Source organism: Manis pentadactyla, chromosome 2 (assembly GCF_030020395.1).
Source record: "Manis pentadactyla isolate mManPen7 chromosome 2, mManPen7.hap1, whole genome shotgun sequence".
Lineage (NCBI taxonomy): Eukaryota > Metazoa > Chordata > Mammalia > Pholidota > Manidae > Manis > Manis pentadactyla.
The window spans coordinates 217,631,971-217,651,950 of NC_080020.1; the positions used below are offsets into that span (position 1 = coordinate 217,631,971).

The window sequence follows — 19,980 nt, forward strand, 5'->3', positions numbered from 1 at the left end:
CTGCCCCCTGCAGTCCATTCTGCATGAGACCACTGCACTTAGGATAAGATGGAACCTGCCTCCCCCTGACAGGGCCCTGCAAGTGGGGTGATGACACCTCGAACACTTGGGTAGGACAGATCCCCTCTTGTGTCTGCTCACCACCCTCCAGTCTTGCTGAATTCTTCAAACACTTCAAACCCTTCCCTGCCTCAGATCCTTCGATTAGCCTTCCCTGCCCCCTGGGATGCTCTTCAGCCATTCTTTTTATGTCTGGCTCCTTCTCGTTCGTGTCTCAGCTCAAATGTCACCTCTTCAGAAAGGTTTTCTGACTACACTCTAAAATATTTCCTCCTGCTAGTCTCTTTCCTAGCGGCCTGCTGCTGTTGTGCACAGACCTTTCTCCAATTTGTAATTGTGTATCTGTTTACTTTTTTAAAATCTGTCTTCCCCACTGGACTGTAAATTCCACCAGGACAGAGGCAATCTGCTTTGCCCAGGACAGGGCCTGACATCTAGTAAGCATGAAGTAAATATTAGTTGTATGACTGAATAAATGGCAAGGACAGAATTCAAACTCAGATTGAAGTTCTGGCCCCAAGGTCTAGATAGCTGGCTCTCAAGAAAGAGGGGATTGATCTGTGCATGAGACCAAGTGCCCTCAAGCCAGTGTGAGAGCAGAAGGTTACAGGTCCCTCTGTTTGGACCTTCTTCTGATCCAGGTCCTGGGCTGTGTCAAGCAGCAAAGCCCATGAAACCACCAGGCAGGGACTGAGCTCAGTCTCTAGCAAGCTGTGGTCTGGATTCATGCCGTCCACAGCCAAGCCAACACCCTTCACCAGGTAGGAGGAAACCAGAGAGCCAGTCTGCCCATCGTTCCCTTCTGCAAGATCCAGTGTCAGGCCAGAAAAGACCTGTGAGAGCCCACCCTTTTGTGGAAGCTAAGCCAGAGTAGGAGAAACAGGGCTGAAAGAGCAGAAGTGTCCCCTTCCCCATTTCTCAGTCTCAAACCTCAGCAGCCCTGTCCCTGCTCTCCTCCGACTCACTGACCCCTGCCATCCCGCAGCACTGACAGCCTGACTGAGTGACTGGGGGTACCTGGAGCAGCTATTTTAAGTGACCATCTCTGAAAAGGTTATGTGGAATAGCAGCTGTTTCTCAAATGACAGTTGCTTGAAGAGGCCATCTGAATTTTCTCCCATCCTAGAAAGCAAAAAGTAGGTTTTGAGCAAATCTGTTGCCAACTTTTTCCAGCAACAAGAAGAGCGGACACCTGGACCCTTCTCCTCAAACCCACTTACCTGTGTGCCCCTTTTTCTGCAGAGACAAGGCCAGTATGCCTTGCCCCAAGGAACCAGCAGCATTTTGGGACATCTAGACACATGACAGAGCTGGGGCCCGGCTGCCAGGGGCACTGGAAGATTGGGGATTCAGTCATGGTTCTGCTGTCTGGCAGGGGCCAGGCTCAGTATGTCACTGTCCCTGAAGGGCCTTCATGCCCATCCCCAGCAGGACTGACCCTGTCTCAGGCTGCAGCCACCCCAGAGGCCTGGCTCCTGCCTTCCCGCTGCTGCACTGCATGGGTGAGGAGGCCCCCTGCCCCCTGGAGACTGCCTCCTGCTAGCCCTGCCCTGTCGCCTGAAGCTAGCTGCTGACCCCAACTCAAGTCTCCAACTGCACTACCCCTCAACTCTGAGCTCCTTTCCATTGCCCTGACACACCCTGACTGCTAGTCCCAGTGCTGACCAAGACCCATGGAGATAACCAGGGACAGTTTTTATGACCAACATGATACAGAACCAAGGTTCTCAGAGCTGTTCAACTGCTTGTCCCCATCCCCAGAGAGGAGGAAACTGGCCTTCAGTCCTTCTGCCTGGGACTCTCACAAGCAGTGGAGGAGATGCTCTTGTTCCATTTATCTTACACAAAAAGGGATCAGAGCAGCCCAGACATGTGTCCTGGGGACTATCTCTGTCCCAGGAGGCTCCTTTAGAACAATTCTGACACTCAACACTCCCCTTGCCTGTTGGATTGATCTTGCACAAGCCCAGCTCTAACCAAGACTCCCTGAGCTCCAAAACCTTTGCTGGTACCTCGCACTCCATGTCCCCCATGACCCAGGCCCAACCGGACCCTTGGCTTGCCTCTCATCACACTCTCAGTGCACTAAAGCCAACCCTCTACCTTCCCACCCCGTGGGAAGGGTATTCTAACTGGGAGGGGGAGACGGGGCTCTTCCACACCAGCACCAGGCTGAGGGCACGGCTGCCACTCAGTTGACCAGGCTGTTTCTGGTCACCATGAGCCCAAAGGAAAAAAACTGAGGTGACCCAGAGGCTGGGTGCCACAGCAGGGTTTGATTATAAGGAGAACTCCAAGGAGGCACTGCAGGCCGCACAGCATATGTATGTGCGTGTTTGTGTGGGGGCCTGAGTATTTGAAGGAAAAGCTGAGCTGATACTTGCTCCCCAGCTCAACCCTTCCTCTCTTGTCCTACTTCCTCCTCCTCCATAATATCTTCCTGTCTTGTATTAGTTATCTGTTACTGCATAACAAATTACCCCAAAACTTAGTGATTTAAAACAGCAAACTTATTGTCTCATAGTTTCTGTGGGTCAGGAACCTGGGAGCAATTTAGCTGGGACCTCCAGCTCAGGGTCCCAGGGTGTCACAGGCTGCAATTAAGTTGTCAACCAGGGCTGGAGTCATCCTGCAGCTAGACTGGGGGACAATCTGCCTTCAGGCTCACTCTTAAGGCTGTTGGGAGACCTCAGGTCCTTGTTAAGTGGTGGCCAGAGATGTCAGTTCCTTGACATATGAGCTTCTCCATAGCTCAAAATATGCAGCTGGCTTCCTTCAGAGAGGGCAAGGCAGAGTGAAAGAAAGTGCCCAAGAAGGAAACCACAGTCTTTTGGTAACCTGACCTTGGAAGTGACATCCCATCACTCCTTGCATGTCACTACTTGTTAGAAGAGAGGCTATAAATCCAGCCCATACGCAAAGGGAGGTGATCACCCAAAGGTATAAATACCAGAAGGCAGAGATCACTAGGGGACAATCTCAGAGGCTGCCTTACTGTATCTTCCTTCTCCCCATGTCATTCCCAACCCTCTCTTCTTTCTCCTTCCCCTCTCTCTACTGTACCTTTCACAAAGCCTAGAGATGGTCTAACCTGTCAAGGTGGAAGAAAAATTAATTAGGAGAGAATATGAATAAAAAAAAGGATTTAAAAAATGCTAATCACACAGGTTAATACAATAACTATGATTAAATATTAAGTGAGATTCTGAGTATCCTGGCTGCTTCAGAAAAAAATAATAATAAAGGTAAGATCAGGGGTGGGATTCCCATACTTTCAGAGATCTGGGAGATCCCTTGAAGCTCCAGGGTCACCAGTGCCCAATCACGTAGATTCACTTTCCAAAAGGAGGAAGCACACTGACTTCTCAGAGGGAGAAAAATGCCGTCCTTGCTCTCTGGAGCAAGTACTCGAGGCCTCATCAGTCTGTGTGGAGAACTGCCATGAGACACAGCTCTTCAGCTTGAAGTCTTTACGCCGGATGCCTTAGCACTTCACCCCACTCTCTAGGACGACAAAGTGTACCCTGCCTTCCAAAGAGTGACTTTCCTTCTTGCTTTGTTTCTTGGCCCACAGGAGATGGGGCAAGAAGAGATTTGGGAGGAGTTTGGGCATCCACCTCCCCATGACAACAAGTCATTTCTACCAGCTACTGATGTTTTCTTATTCAGGGTGTGGGCTGTACGGACCCTGGGCTGTGTCATTAGCTCTGACTAGAAGGAACACCACTGCTTGGCTGCAGATGGTCAGGGGGTTCTGTATGGCCTCACGGGGGGAGCACGAACCACTGCTCTCAAGCTATTGTGTAAGCGAGAAAGTCTGCGGCCCGGTGTGCTGAGGTCCAGGACAAGAGGGCGGGTGACAGATAAGGTCAGAGCTGAACAGGCTCTAAGCAGTACCCTAGTTTTAAAACCTCTTGACTTGGGTTTATACAATTATATATATATATATATATATCACCTTTCTTTCCTGTGGGTGGAACTCTAAGGTCATCCTCACCCCTTCCTCCATTGGAAGACTCGGTCCCTTGGCTGCTTCCTCATTTGACTCTGTTAACGTCTCCCTTCCGCCAGGCCTGGGAGTCACATTGAGATTCATAGACTTTTAGAGATTTAGAGGATCCTTCGCAACTCCGTGGCTTCTGGTGCCCAAGGAGACTGAGACTGATTGAGGGTTTAGATCCTCCATGGCTCAGTCTGACCTCCCTGGGCCACAGCTAGTACTTTGGCCCGTTCCCCTCAGTCACCTCAGGAACCCCTCATATTTGTGTGAAGCCACGGGGACCTCACCCTTACCCTGCTAGTGGGCTGTTCTCCTGTCCTGGTGTAAGGAAACTTTGGTGAAGCATTCAAAGAGCAGATCATATCCCACTTCTCACTGGGCATGCTGTGCACCTGCCGCCTGTCACAGATAAAGTCTTCACCATGAGTGTGGTGCAAAAGGCCCACTGTCATGGGGAGGCCAACCAGTACGTGGGAGAAATGATCAGAAGGAGGGAGGACTTGATAAGGGTCCCAAGACTGCATTTACCTTCCTTTTCTCTCAGTAGCACCCTGCTTGCCCTCAGGATGCCTGCCCACAGGAAGGGTAGGTTGCCAGACCAGTGGCATAAAAGGGTTAAGAGCCTAGCCTCACTGGAAAGTGGGCCCCCGGCCCTCCAAGCGTTCGGGAGTACTCCTGGGGGAGAAGTCTTCTCTCAAAGTGAGAGCCAAACAGCAGGTCCTGCCAGGCCCAGAGAAAGACTAGTTTCCAGTGGCTAAAGGAAGGGAAAATCTGATTTGCCTGCACTAGCTTTGCATTTGAAATGAGGAGAAGAGTGGAGGGCTGGTTCGGTCGGCCCCACCCCTGGCCCCGGCCCTGCCCCAACTCCCAGGCCCCTCCGGACGGCCTAGGCAGTCCCGGGCTCCGGCGTGGGCCCCGCCCGAAGCTGAACGAGGCTGGCCGCCCCGCCCGCAGCGGAGGACCCGGCCCGCAGCAAGTAAGTCACGCGGGCTCCGGCCGGCGAGCTGGGCCGGGCGGCGGACCCCAACTCCCCGGGGTGTACTTGGCCGCATGCTCTTCATTGTGTAACTGCTCTACTGCAGCCACCCGGCACGGCCATCCGCACTTCCTCCGGCCCCCGTCTGTGGCCTCTGTCGGGGCCCGTCTGGAGCAGCAGGGACCCGGGAGAAGGAGGGCGGGGGCTTCGGGCTCCCTGCCTGGCCCCACCTTGTCCTCAGAGAACATGTTAGCTGTGCACTTTGACAAGCCGGGAGGACCAGAAAACCTCTCCGTGAAGGAGGTGGCCAAGCCAAGCCCAGGAGCGGGTGAAGTCCTCCTGAAGGTGGCGGCCAGCGCCCTGAACCGGGCAGACTTACTCCAGGTACTCACGGCTCAGGCAGCACCTGGGACGGGTCGGCCTTCAGGGCCTTCAATGAACATTCGCCAGACGCGCCAGTAACACTCGACACACAGCAGAGTGTGCGCTGCTGGGGGTTCTGACGTAGAACCATTCAGTCTCCTTTGTTTACACAAAACACAGGAGTTTTGCAAGCAGAAGGCTTATCCTTTCCAGATTAGGAGTCAGGAACTACCATTTGTTGAGGGTGTGTGTTAGGCCTTGCTGTATCTCATTTACTCTTCAGACAAGCAGGTTCACCATTTGTATTCCACAGATAAAAAAACTGAGGGTCAGAGAGGTTAAGCATATGTGCAAGACCAGGACACTAGTAAACAGGGGAACTGGTTCAAATGGAGGTCTTTGTGGCTCCAAAGTCCACACTGTTTCCACTCAGAGGGTCCCAGAGCTGGCAGGAGACAGAACTCTGTACTCTAAGAACTTCCTTCTTTCTGCTATTTGAGGCATGAACCTGGACCGGCTGCTTTGGTTGCGGTAACTGCGCAGTGTGCATCCAGGGCACTTTTTCAAAAGAAACCTGTCCAGGACCTAGGCACGTGCACTTTGGAAAAGCTCCTCAGATGGTTTTGATGCAGACTCCTAGTTTAGTCTTCTGGCCTAAAGCCTCTGGTCAGAGGTTTCTGAGGACTGCAAAGAGTAAGTACAAAGCCTATTACATGATATATAAGAACTAGCATTAAGGAGTCCACGGTTTTGTTCCCCGTCCTGCTACTAATTTACCTTGTAACCTTGGACAATGCGTGTCTGTGCCCAGGTCTTAGTTTCTCCATTTGTAGGATAAGGGGTTTAGTTGAAGTAAATGGCTAAGGACCTTACCAGTTATGACAGTCATTGATTATGTGACCTACGGTCTCTTATTTGCAAAAAACAAACCATCTCTTCTCTTTTCCTGAGTTACAAAATCTGACTTTGTCCTGAATTTTCTGAGAAAAAGAAGAGGGACTAGAAGAGGGCCAGGGATGGTGACCAAGAGATTTCTGGTCATGCTCATCACTTACTGTAACTCTCTCTGCAGAGACAAGGCCAGTATGCTCCACCCTCGGGAGCTAGCAGCGTTCTGGGACTCGAAGCATCTGGATACATTGCAGAACTGGGGCCCGGCTGCCAGGGGCAGTGGAAGATTGGGGACCCAGCCATGGTTCTGCTGCCTGGAGGGGGCCAGGCTCAGTATGTCACAGTCCCTGAAGGGCTCCTTATGCCCATCCCGGCAGGACTGACCCTGCTCCAGGCTGCAGCCATCCCAGAGGCCTGGCTCACTGCCTTCCAGCTGTTACATCTCTTGGGTAAGGAGCCCCCTACCCCCATGCTCATTCCACATGGTATAGCTCAATTCATGACTCAGCCCCCCAAAACCCAGCATCTCACCCTTCTGTAGCACCAGTAGCATCAGCTCCTCATCCCTTGTTGGTACTGGCATAATGTTGAAGCTGAGAGTCATGGTTGGCAGATAGAAGGCCTGTGCACATCTACACACTGTACACCTGCCAGTTGTCCCAGCTTCTCAAAGTCCTGCTGAGCTCTCCCTAGGAGCCCTAGGGCAGAATAAGGGCCCAATCAACATTTTTATTCCTCTCTTACCCCACAGAGGTCAGCACAAGCCCACTTGAGGGAGCCTAAGAAGACTTGGTCCCTGCCTTTAGAGAGCTCAGTTTAACGGGAAAGACAACATGTACAGTTCCAAAGACAACGGTAGAGTTTCAAAGGGTGGCCCTGTTTCTAACTACAATAGAAGCTCAAGATGGGAACAGCTGGTGTAGGCAAGGGTGGTCAGAGAAGGCTTTCTTGAAGAGAAGGACTTGAAGGGAGGGTGGAGTCGTGAGGGACAGAAGGCAGGCCAAGGAGGCTGAAGAATGTCAAGGTAAGATTGGCTGTTCTGCTCAAAGTGAAGGATGATGATTAGCATTTGTGAAAGATGAGACTGATACTAGATAGTGGTGGCCTTGAACAGAACATGACCTGGACTTGACGCAAAAGTCAACTGAGAACTGCTTTACATTCTGAGGAGAAAGTGACATGAAAGCTCCATTTTAGGAGGAGGAGTCGGTGGCTGTGTTTGGTGCCTGGGTCAGTGAGACCAGCAGGAGGCGGAAGCAGAACTGGCTCCAGGTGGTGGCAGTCATTCTTACTTAATGCAGGCATAGGTCAGAGATGTGCATTTTCATATTATTTCATAGGTAGAACACATTATGGATGTAGCTGTTAGTAAATATTTCAAAAGGTTGTTTCCCAACTTTGACCAGAGGCAGTAAGACAAAAAAAGAACTGCCAAGATGCTCTCTTAAGAGAGCAAGAGATTTGGCATTTGGTGGTCCCAGGTCCAGGTGATTGTGGTAGAATATACCTGTGTGGGATTATGTAGCAGTTGCAAAGTAAAGAGAATGGTTCCTGTACTTTGTGCCACAGGAAACATTCAGGCTGGAGACTCTGTGCTAATCCATGCAGGAGCAAGTGGTGTGGGCACAGCTGCCATCCAACTTGCACGAATGGCTGGAGCTATTCCTCTAGTCACGGCTGGCTCCCAGCACAAGCTTCAAGTGGCAGAAAAGCTCGGAGCAGCTGCTGGATTCAATTACAAAGAAGAGGATTTTTCTGAAGCAACATTGAAATTCACCAAAGGTAAACAACGGTTTCTGCTCAGATGGAATTTCAGAGGTGATAGAATAAAATCCTTACCAGCCTCAAAGTTACCAGTGCTCTGGATCTCTCTTGCCTCTGCTAAATGCACAATGGATGCCCTAACCAAATTCTAGTATTTTGGTGTTTCACTGCTGGAGACAGGCAGCCAGAATTTAGGACTAAAATGGTTTCCCTGTGCATTCTTGTGATATGATTCAGACATGTTTTAGAAACTGGATAAACCACAAAGAGTTGCCCTGGAATTATCCAGGATTTCTTCCTCCTAACAAGCCACTCTTCAGTGAGTTAACAGGGAACAGAGACCAGTTTTGGAGCTGGTCATAGTAGGGTTGGTGTGGTTGCTCCCTAAATGGGTGAGCCTCTGTACTCCAAAGCCAAAACTGCATACTTTTGACCCATCCCTTTCCGTTTTTCCACATGAAGGGAAAAGGAGAGATGAAACCACAACTTAGAACTAGCCTGAACTAGCCTGTGAACTAGCCTGCCCTGTAGCCTGGGGTGGATTTTCCATGTTCTGTTCTCACTCATGCCTGGATGCTAGTGGGTTCTGTACTTATGTGGGGATCAGCAGAGGTACCAGGTCATCGTGTTGTCCCATTTCACTCTTGCTGTGGCTAGGGAATCATAAAAGATGAATTACAGCACATGTGTATGATAGAGTCCAGCTACCTAAACTCCATTACAACAGCGGTTCTTTGAGCACTGTTTCTACCAACCTATAAATTTACCGCTGCACCTGCATTTATTTATATATATATATCCAGAAAATGACCATGATATCTTGTTGTCCACCAAGCTGCCTGTATCTGATTAACATTACATCTGTTTCATATGGTAGGTGCTGGAGTCAATCTTATTCTAGACTGCATAGGTGGATCCTTCTGGGAGAAAAATGTCAAGTGCCTAGCTCTTGATGGTCGCTGGGTTCTCTATGGTTTGATGGGAGGAGCTGACATCAATGGGCCTCTGTTTTCAAAGCTGCTTTTTAAACGAGGAAATCTGATCACCAGTCTGCTGCGATCCAGGGACAAAAAGGTGAATGATGAGTGAGAAGAGAACGTGTGATTTAGTTGTTACCTAGAAAATAGTGATGCAAAATTTATATTAATCCAAGAAAGGAAGATCTTAAGTTTAGGAAACCTGCCCCCATGGATAATAGGTAACTCAGTTTCAGAACAAGTAAAAATTGGTCAATAGAAGCCTCAACATCTTGGAAAGAAAGTAGCTAATACTTCATATATTTAAATTTTCTAAAAGAATGAAGAAAGCATTAACCATATTAGGGAATACTTCTAAAGGTAGTTCCAGGGCTTTGTTTTCAAAGGCACAACTCATCTCAGTGTGTTAAGACAGCCTCTTAGATTAAATTAGCCTGTACCTTTAACAGAATATAAATTCCTGAAATCTCTATGCGGTCTTCTAGCAGATTTGGGAATGTTCCCAACATCCAGTTTTACACCTGCTGAGAGACAGCAGAGCCTAAGCATCCCTTTTGAACTTAGCCTATGTAAGTCCCGTCAGTGGCTACCTGCCGCCTTAAGCCTTTGTTTTAAAAACAGTCCTTGGGCTGTCATCGACACCAATATTTTACACCAGGCTTCAGTCTTTATCTGGTACAGAACAGAGATTATACATGTGGGGGCATGCACATACATGCTGGTGTGAAAGGGTTAGGCACTCCTGTGTGCTTTTTCAGATGTGTACACTTTCAGAGAGAGCATAAAAGCTAAGCGGGATGGGGAGTGGGAAGGCCTCTGTCCAGGCTGATGGTCTCCTTTTCCTTTTCTTAGTACAAGCAAATGCTGGTGAAGGCTTTCACAGAACAAATTCTGCCCCGCTTCTCCACGGAGGGCCCCCAACGTCTCCTGCCTGTTTTGGACAGAGTCTACCCTGTGACTGAAATCCAAGAGGCCCATGCATACATGGAGGCTAACAAGAACGTGGGCAAAATCGTCCTGGAGCTACCGCAATGAAGGAGGGAGCAACACAGAATGCGGATACCTCTGGCCTTCCCAGAACAAACTTGGAGAAAATTCACAGCATGCAGGAAAGAGACCGGGAGCTACTGCAGACCCCCCTGTAACCCATTGGTCCTCCCGGGCCTCGTGAACAGATCTATATAAACCTGGGCTAAGAAAATAAAAAGAGCGGATTTGAAGGGCGGCGGGATCACTGTGGGCGACCCCAGCGCGTGCACCGAGGCCACCAGGGCTGGGGTGAGGTTGAGGCCGGGACAGATTACCAGAGGGCAGGTCATCTGATGCTTAACTTGAAGGGCTGCGCCAGTGGTGGGGGGATTCCGGGTACGGGTACTGCGTCAGCCACGACACACCCAGCCAGAACCCTGTAGGGCCTGTTTTGCCAACTGCCGGAGACCCAGACCAGTCAGCGGTCCTCCGCACCGGCCCCGCGCCAGGCTCGGCCCTACCCCTCTAGCCCTCTGCTGAGTACCGCTCGCGCCGGAACACCGCCCCTTCTCAGGCCCAGGCCCCACCTTTTCCGGTCCAGATCTCGGAAGTTCCCTGGACACTAATTCAACCTGCCGGCCTCGTTTTTATTTCTATCTCTGTTTGCAGCGGAGTCTTTTCGAGAGGGAATACGTCAGCACGTCTCGGCGTAAGAAGGAGATGTTCCGGCGTGCCATAAAGCTTCCGGCGGAGCCTGGGAGGTGGTGTCCTGCGTCTGACGCCGTGTAGACCTGGAACCTGAGCAAGCTCCGGAGGTGTCCGAAGGAATTCCTATATTTGCTGCGGTAACCTTATCAGCCCGCCAAGATGGCGATGCAAGCGGCCAAAAGGGCGAATGTGAGTATCGGAGCCTTCTTCCGCGGAGCGGGAGGCCTTCGCTGCTGGACTTTCTCAGCGGCTTGGACCTGAGCGTTCTTGTCCCTCTTCTGATCCTCTGTGAAGCCCAGAATTTATCCCATCACAGGAGAGTCCATCCAGGCCCCGTCCTATGCTCCCACATTCTGCCCCCACCCTTTTTGGGAGTTTCTTTCAGTGATAGTGTTAGCCCTCAGCCTTTGTTGCTTGACGGAGCCGAAATGGTGACAGCACAGACAGTCCCCATAAATAATTTTGTAGTTCACAGGTAACTAGTGCCTGGGATTCTCCTTAGATGGACCTTTTTGGATCCTTCATTAATGGCTTAATTCAACAGTGTTTTTGAGCATCTAGTATATATGCCAAAGTTTCGAGATAGGAAATAACTTATCAGTATGTTTATTGAACACCTTCTATGAGCCAGAGACTAGTCTATGTTGGGAATACAGCAGTGAATAAAACAAAAAGGCCTTACAGAAACAACAACAACAACAACAAAATCATAAGAAAGAGGATGTTCAATTGTAAGACTCTGAGAGGTATAGTATGATGAAGACAGATAATTGGACATGGTGAGATGGAGAATTTTGGTAACATTGATGATGAAGTGGATGAAAACTGGTTGCAGTAGGACAAAAAGAGCATGGAAGTTGAGAAACTGGAGACAACTCTTTCAGCAAGTTTTCATGTAAATAGGGAATAGAGAAATTGAATGATAGCTGGCTTTTTTAGAGATGTGTGGTGTAGGTGTATTTGTATGCCAAGGTAATGAGCCATAGGGTAGGAGAAATTGATGTAGAAGAAAAGTGGGTTATGTTCAGGAGTGAAGGTTTCTAGTAGATGAAGGTTGACATAGTATTGAAAGGGAAGGTGCGTGGATATGGATGAATGTGTATTTGTGGGTTTAGTGATACAAATATAAGGCACTTGCCATTCGGTCATACTTAGTTTTTTTCAATAAGCAAAAGCCAAGTTCATCTCCTAGGATGGGCAGGAAAAAAGATACAGCCCAATTCGGATGTTTGAGTGGTGGTGGTGAGGTTTGAGGAGGGCAGAGGAAGTGTCTTGAAGTTTGAGGAGGGCAGAGGAATGAGGACAGATTTAGTGGAGAAGTGTATTATGATTGGCAGAGTTGATTGGCTAGTTGAACTTAATCTTGAATCTTATAATCTGAAACTTTGTACTTACTTGTTTACCATTTGTCACAATTACTAGTTTAAGGGCAGGGAATAAGTATCTCATTCTTCCATTTATAGGACACTTAGTTTTAAGTCTGAAATAGTTGCCAGTTTAATAAACAGTTATTGAGCAAGTTAATGTCCAGTATGTAACTGAATATGTTAATAAGGAGCACCAGAGTGACTCTGGATGGGAGATACATATTTGAGAATTACCAACTTCCTGTGGAAACCCTCGTGTGTAGTTAACAGACCAAAGAGAGTGTAGAGTTAAGGGGAGTATACAAAGGGTCAAGAAAAGAAGTCTAAAATCTAAAAGAACTCAGTGGAAGAGTATATTTTAATGGCAAAGAGGACTAGAGAGTTAGGAGGAAGCCAAGGAAATATAATGTCAAGAAAAAAAGGTGCCTCTCCCGCTTCACATGCTGTTTAGTGATAAAACAGTGTCAGAAGCCTCAGAGCTGTTAAGTATGATGAGACTTCAGCACTGCAACTAAAAGGTCTTTGTGTGTAAAAGCACTTTGATCAGAGTGCTGGGGTAGAAGCTGGGTTGTGGTAGGTTGATGAGTGTCAGTGAAGAATATGAGGCAGTGAGTATAGACTTCCCAGATGTTTGACTGAAAGGAAAAAAGCAAGATAGAGCAAGTAGAGAACTGAAGAAACCTTGTCTTTTTTCCTTCACTGTGTAATCCTAATATCTAGCTTGGTATATATAAAGGCACTCAGTAAATAGTTGTTGAATGAATGAACAGGGATCCAAATTAAGTATTTTGTGTAATGATTGGCAGGACATGAGCAATGCTCACCTGAGAAACAGAAGAAGCCAATTGTGAGGGAAAGGGTGTAATTTCCAAAGAGAGAAAAGATCATTGATAGGACAAGTTCCTGAGAAGACCAAAGAAGAGTCATCAGCAGGAGTTTTATTAAGTCTAGTAAACGGGAATAGTTCCCTTTGTTCTTTCCCATGTATGTCTGAGGCATCAAGGACTTTTAAATGAGGTTGGAAATCCTTGTTAACTGTAGTGACTGAAAGCCTGGGTTTTGTAGTAGCCCCATATTAGTTCCTTATAGTCTTTCCTAAAACTACCACCCAGTTGCTTTTGTGAAGAGCATACCATTTTCGAGAATATCAGGTTATAATTCTTATTCTTGGCTTTTTTTATGATGTATAATTTTTTTACTGGGAGAATTTTTTTTAAAAGGTAGTATTCCTGCCCCTGATTATACTAACAATACATATTTTTCACTGTAGATTCGACTTCCACCTGAAGTAAATCGGATTTTGTATATAAGAAATTTGCCATACAAAATCACAGCTGAGGAAATGTATGATATATTTGGGAAATACGGACCTATTCGTCAAATCAGAGTGTGAGTCTTACTGAGCATTTGAAATGTAATTTAAGAAAATGATTGCATAATCTATGTTCTTAGACTTATATCTGGCAGCAGGGCCTGACCAAGAGCCTGGAGACTAGTGGATTGAAATCAGGGGATGAAGGTTTTTTTTGTTTTTTGTTTTGTAAGGGAGAAGTATCTACTGACACCCTCATGATCCAACTCAATGAGAGCCAACAAGAGTAGTTGTGAAATTACAGAGAGCAAGTAGTAGTAATGAATGGTTTGAGGGGAATAGATGGGAAGGGAAGGAACTAACGTTTATCACATACCTACTGTTTGTAAAGTCAAGTACTATACTGTTTTTTATATGCATTAACTATAAATTTTCTGTTTTCACTGTCTTCTTTACTGACTCCAGAATTTCTGAATAAACTGAGCAAAGGGTATAAAAAGTAACTGAGAAAAATGATTTTTTTTTCAACTACAGCTTTCTTTTAAAGACTGAAAAATACAGGGAAAAATAATTACAACACACATTCATGTGGTAATTAATCTAAAGTTGGGGTTCATACCTTCAAATCATATTTACTGAACATCTCCTAAATGCTATTTGTTGTAGTAGGTGCTTTTATTTGCATCACCAGTCCTGCAGTCCTGTGTGGCGTGACACTGTATCTGTCTTGGGAGCAGGACTACCAAGGCCTGGAGTAAAAGTGCCTCTCCCACTTCATACGCTGTTTGGTGATAAAATCTTCTGATTCTAAAGTGAATCTCTGTACTGCACAGTACCGACGCCACTGTCATGCTAACTAGTATAAATGGGCTGAGTACCTACAAGTCCATCTGAAACGATTTCTAAGGTTTTTATTTTTAGTTGGGATATTTTTTTCTTTTATGACCTGAGAGCTCCTTCTTAGCCTTTAGAACTCTGTGAGATCTTGAAGATCCTCCTTTTAAATGATCACTGTCCCTCCAGAAAGTAAATGAAAAGGTAAAAATATATCATTGTTGGTACTCCAGTGGGGATGAGAATTAGCTTTATAGACCAGCTGTCTTTTTTAGGAAGTCTCAACCCTTTGAGTATTTGGTAAAAGCTTTGGACCTTTCCACAGAATATACAACATTTTGCATATAATTTCAGTGGGTACATGGCCTCTAGGTTAAGAAACCCTGTTCTGGACACTCACGAATGGTGTACAGAATATCCCAACTTGGGGATCAGGAGACAAGATTCTACTTCAGGTGCTGTGACCTGGCTTTTTTAGTTCTGTTTCCTCACATGTAAGATAATCTAGACAGTGTCTTTCAGCTTTTAACATGGAGACAGCAAATTTACTTGATTGCTTGTGAGACCTAAGTTCAAATGCTAACCGGTCACTTGCTAGCCATATGAAACTGGGCAAAATATTTAACTCCTGTGAGCTTCAATTATCTGTGAAACAAAATCTTCCTAACTTACTATTAAAAATTTTTTAGTAAAGATCAAATTAGTGCCTGTAAGGTACATTGTCATGGAGATTTCCTTCCCGTGTGCACTGGCCACCCCTTCTCTGTGGTCCCATAAAACCTTCTTTGAACGTCTCTTCTTAGTTAACATGTGGTTTTGCTGTTGTCTGTGCACTCACTCGTCTCTCCTGCCAGCCTCTGAGCTCTGCCAGGGCAGGTACCACATATTCTTTTCATTTTGTGTTGACTCTTGTTATGCATGTTACATGTTAAGCACCCAGTGTATTTAAGTAAATGATTAACATAGAAAATGGTAGTGTGGTTGTGATTAATTTATGAAAGTGTTACTGAGTTTGTTGATAGTATATAATTAAGAGATGCTTACATCAGTGAAGTGAGAGACTGTTTCAGAAAGCTAAGACAGAAGGACAAATAACAAAGCAGTGGTGTCTTTAGGAGAGTAAGTAGCTCAGGGCCTTTGTACTTCTTGTCCCTCCATCTGGAATGGTTTCACCTGGCTCAGCTCATATCTGGCCCCGCATCCCTCAGATCTCAGCTTCACTATCACCTTTTCAGAAGGGTTTTCCCTGACCACCTATCTTAAGCAGTCCCCTGCCCTCCTGTTAATCTCTGTCACAGCTCTCTGCTTCCTCAATAATATTCCTAATGAGCTGTAATTATTTTGTACTTAATTTGTTTTTGTGCCACTTGAATAAAGCTCCTTGAAGGGAGGGATGATCCTTGTCTCCACTACTGTGTTTTCAGTGCCTGTCATTTAGTAAGAACACAGTATATATTTGTTGAATAAATTCATGAAAGTTTGATGTGTAGGAACTTGGGTCTAAATTACAGATTGAGAAACAAACGTTTTTCTCCTCGATGCTGTGATCATGCTTTATTACATACTTGGCCCTGGGGTAACCAACTTTCTCAGTGTGCCCAGAACCAAGGAGTTTTCTGGGACATGGACAGTCTTGGGCAAACTGGGATGATTGGTCAACCCACCTGGCATGTAGCAGACACTTGGTGCTCTGAACTTTTTTAAGCCCTTTTATACTTGATACCTCTTTAAAAAAGATATTTTTTAATTGAAGTATAGTTGGTTTTGCTACTTCCTTTGATAGTAAAACTGCATGTAAGGTGTAGGGCAGGTGATAGAGCCTGATGTCACTATTTGACAACGTTGAGCAACTGAACCTCAGAGATGTTAAGTTTCATGATTAGATTATTTTATTCCTACTCTAAGATTTACCACCAATTGAGAAAATAATGTTGGTTCAGTGCCTAATAGGTACCAAATACATCTTTAAAAATTACAGTTACAATGTGGTTCTCAAGATACTAGGTTGGTAACTAGGGGCTGGAACACTTGAGATGGAGAATCTTTAAAATGCAGTTAATGCCTGTCTGTGTTCTACTTCCTAAGAAGGTGTAAGAAGAAGATAGAGAGGTCTTTTTGTTTAGCTTCCTGGAGATAGGATGTGAGAGAGAACTGATAGGAAAAAGATCACTTTTCAAATGCTTATTACCACTTGCTGTATGCATGGCACTGTGAGAGTAAAATAAAATATAAGACCATCTTTGTCCATAAAAACTAAAGTCTTGTTAAATTTTTGTGTTTTTTTCCTGTGGGTATTTCCCAATTTTCATACCTAAGTCTTGAAGAATAAAAATCAAAAGTCCAGAAGTTGTTAGATTGTTCGCAGAGAATAAAACGTATTATAAAATCCCTCATCATGCCCATAAAGCTGCACAAAGTACAAGCATGCAGTGACACTGGCACCCTCTGATCACCCCAGAACCCCGTACCTGTCCTGTCCCCTTTTATAGGGAGTTTAAGCTCTGACTCGGGCCCAACACTGTAGTCTTGTCCTAGGTCAGATGTAGGCAGGTGCCCTCCCATGGCCTGCTGCCTTTCCTCGAACTTGTGCAGCACTGCGGCGGAGGCAGAGTCAGCCCAGTCTTCAGCCTCATTCCACAGCTTCACTGAGTGGCTGGAACACAGATGAAGGCAAGGAGTCCCTCTTTATCCCACTGGAGCAGAAGCCAGTGTGCCCTCTGTCCACTTTAACAAGCACATGGCCAGCTGCAGCCTGCAGCATGTTGCTCCTCACACTTCCCTTCCTCCTCTCCTGAAGGAAGCTGGTGAGGTGAGGAAAGGAGAGGGGGTGGCAAGGACACCTACATTAGCAGCAACCCTACATCCACGAGCAAGGTTCAGCCTCCACTTCAGCAATCTGCCCTGGCTCGCAGACAACCCAACCCACAAGTCTGTGTCCACTCTCGTCTCCACAGAAGCTCAGCCCCTTTCCCCACCAACCAGAACTGTGTAATGCATGAGAGTGCAGATATGATAAAAAATAAGTAGATGAAAGTTGGGAGCTAACTGTATTGTGTTTTTAAAAGATTCTCAGAAAAGTGGAAGAAAGTACATTAACTCTGTCTTTACATTGGAGGACATCCTTTCCTTGGCCCCAAAGAGTGATGGTTGGCTGTTTTCCTATATATCCTTGACAATTTTGCCATTTTAGTAGGGGCTTCCTTCCCACCTCACTCTACTCTGCAGACACAAAATAAACTTCATTTGTTATGGATTTGATAAGCCTTCATAAAATATTGCCCAGAAACAATTATTTCCTACATTGATGGAGACTGTCTTGTCTTTAAGAATTGAAACTAAAAGCACAGGTAAGAAAACCCTATTCTAGACACTGCCGACTAATAAGAGCCATCACTCCTAAGGTCTGTACTTTGCAGCTTCAGACTGAAAATGGGTTCTTAACTGTGAGAAGCAGGAAGAACTGGGAGAGTGAATGTGAAGCCTGACAAAGCTCCAAGCCAGTCAGTCCTTTGCTGCTCGTGCTTTGGTAGCTCATTAGTAGTCATGATATATCAATTTAACCTATAGTTGTTTTACTTAAAAATAAAACAAAAATTACCTAATCCAAGAAATTACAGGCTTATCCAGCATACCTATCCACAAACCTTTTATTTCCTCTAAAGGTTTTCATGGATTTCAAAATAACTTAAACTTACTGTCCTTAATCTTCCAAGGTTACCAGTTTAAAAGACAGTTCTGTTATTCAACTACCCGTAATTGGGTAAATATATTTAATTGTCTGATATGACTCTGCAGGGGGAACACACCAGAAACTAGAGGAACAGCTTATGTGGTCTATGAAGACATCTTTGATGCCAAGAATGCATGTGATCACCTGTCAGGATTCAATGTTTGTAACAGATACCTCGTGGTTTTGTACTATAATGCCAATAGGGTAAGTATAGCCATGGTCCTCATCCCACAGGGAGCTGTAGAACCATGCCATGAGGGGAAAAGTAGAGTTCTTCCCTGGCTAGTGCTGTTGGTAAAATTCATTTGACTCTGGATTGGTATCTGTTAATTTTGGTGCTTACCACATTTCAGGCATTTCAGAAGATGGACACAAAGAAGAAGGAAGAGCAGTTGAAACTTCTTAAGGAGAAATATGGCATCAACACTGATCCACCAAAGTAGATACTTCCTGCATTTTCACGCTAGACTAAAACCCATGGATGGTCACAACCACCACCCCTTTTTCTTTTAATTAATAGTGAATATTGTGATTTCTTATTTCAGATTTAAAATGACCTGCTTGAAACTTTGATACATGTTAGAATATATTATGTTAATAAATTTGTAGCTTTTTGTAAAACATGTTGGTGTTTTCTCTTGAACTTTCCCCTCCTGTTTGATACCAGGAAAAAAAACACCAAAACAGCAGTTGAACCATATCAAGAATTGTTTGCTGGTAGGTGGTTCTAGAAACTGAGCTTCTGGAGAGCAGGGATCTTTCTGTATTCTTAATGTCTTCATTGGGCAGTCCAGTGCTGAGCCATCAAGATAAGTTCTTAGAGTGTTGTCATTTGTGAATGACTTTGAATAAAGAAATCTTCACAACTTGGTGAAGGTAGGGAGCTCTGCTTTGTAGGTAAGAAAACCAAAGCTCATAGTTTTGGTTGAATGGGTAAAAAGCTGACATAAAAATCTGCTGTTAAGTGGGTACCCTTGTCCTTAGAACAGAGGTTCGTTCTAGAAATGGACATTCAGATGACAGCACATTGTTAGAATTTGAGAGCAAGCTGCTTGGGTAATGGGTGTTGGTTATTAACCAATGTGTAAGATTGTATTTATGTACTCTTCCGCTTTTAGACCTTAGCTCATATATCTTTGCCATAAAATACTTAATGCTTATTCTTGCAATCATATGAGGTCCCATGGCATGGAAATAGTGTGGTTATTACTACATTCATCGTAGCTTGGCAGCTTGGAAGAGATAGCTGTAATTTTCTTTTTATGGTGTAGGCATAGGCCAAATAGAAAAACATGCACTAATTGTTTTGTAAATAACTATAACCCAAAATGAATTTGAAGGGTACAAGCACTGAATCATTTAAATGGACAAAGAGCAACTATTCTACTACTAACTGCTTTTGGCTTTGAAATCTGTCATTGCTCTAAGAAATTAGTTTTTTTATACTTTTTGCACTTTCTTCTCAAAGCCTATTATTGAAAATGAAAAAAATTGTATTAATTACGTACAAATGCTTTTTGAAAGCATTATAAGAATATAAAGAGTCATTTCTAAGAAGGACAGGCAGATGACAAAGGAGCCACAGCTGTGATTTTCTTGTGAATGGTTTTATGAGTTATTTATTTTTATAATGTGTGGTGTGCCTTTAGATATTTACAAATGTAAAAAGCATTTTCTAAAAGACTTTCTTGTAAGGGGAAAACAAATTAGATTTCTTTACAGTGTGCTTTGTCTAAGTGACAGACTGGCTTGCCTCTGGTGTAGTTATTTTAAATTAATAACAGATAAATACCTTCTGTTAATAATTATGGCTGGGCCATCATTTGAATTAATATGTCTGTTAGCTGAATTTCATGACCTGAAAGTAAAAAGTTTAAAAAGTTCCCTGTAACTGTTTGGCCATTTTGTGAACTGTCCCAATTAAATTATAGAACTTTAATTCTGTGGACAAACACTGAGTACCTACTCTGTGCTATGTCTGCGTGTGCAAAGATGCCATGGACACAGTTATGATTCTCTGCACCAGGCA

The 19,980-nt window shown here is 45.2% G+C and overlaps 2 protein-coding genes and 1 long non-coding RNA gene across 7 annotated transcripts; 2 read left to right on the forward strand and 1 right to left on the reverse strand.

Annotated features, from left to right (window-relative positions):
* The first annotated feature begins 4,788 nt into the window (after window positions 1-4,788).
* TP53I3 (tumor protein p53 inducible protein 3) lies at window positions 4,789-10,787 on the forward strand. Of its 4 annotated transcripts, none has more exons than XR_008995926.1 (6): window positions 4,808-5,420; window positions 6,472-6,739; window positions 7,860-8,072; window positions 8,932-9,128; window positions 9,884-10,309; window positions 10,670-10,787. XR_008995926.1 is itself a non-coding variant. In XM_057497412.1 (6 exons), the coding sequence occupies exons 2-6, from the start codon at window positions 5,283-5,285 to the stop codon at window positions 10,064-10,066; spliced, it is 999 nt and encodes a 332-aa protein (XP_057353395.1). In that variant the 5' UTR covers window positions 4,929-5,036; window positions 5,143-5,282; the 3' UTR covers window positions 10,067-10,387. The 4 variants fall into 4 exon arrangements, 3 of the variants coding, with proteins under 3 accessions (XP_057353394.1, XP_036737622.2, XP_057353395.1); XM_057497412.1 differs by lacking the exon at window positions 10,670-10,787 and having other exon boundaries at window positions 4,929-5,036; window positions 5,143-5,420; window positions 9,884-10,387; XM_057497411.1 differs by lacking the exon at window positions 10,670-10,787 and having other exon boundaries at window positions 4,789-5,036; window positions 9,884-10,387.
* Window positions 5,573-10,428, reverse strand: LOC118910522 (uncharacterized). Of its 2 annotated transcripts, none has more exons than XR_008995927.1 (4): window positions 10,336-10,428; window positions 9,472-9,555; window positions 6,822-6,988; window positions 5,573-6,083 (listed from the first exon to the last, which is right to left on the reverse strand). It is a non-coding gene; the product is annotated as an uncharacterized LOC118910522 (long non-coding RNA). The 2 variants fall into 2 exon arrangements; XR_008995928.1 differs by having other exon boundaries at window positions 9,472-9,552; window positions 10,336-10,426.
* Window positions 10,693-18,574, forward strand: SF3B6 (splicing factor 3b subunit 6). The gene is made up of 4 exons (XM_036881728.2): window positions 10,693-10,897; window positions 13,346-13,464; window positions 18,017-18,155; window positions 18,305-18,574. The coding sequence occupies exons 1-4, from the start codon at window positions 10,868-10,870 to the stop codon at window positions 18,392-18,394; spliced, it is 378 nt and encodes a 125-aa protein (XP_036737623.1). The 5' UTR covers window positions 10,693-10,867; the 3' UTR covers window positions 18,395-18,574.
* The last annotated feature ends 1,406 nt before the right edge of the window (window positions 18,575-19,980 follow it).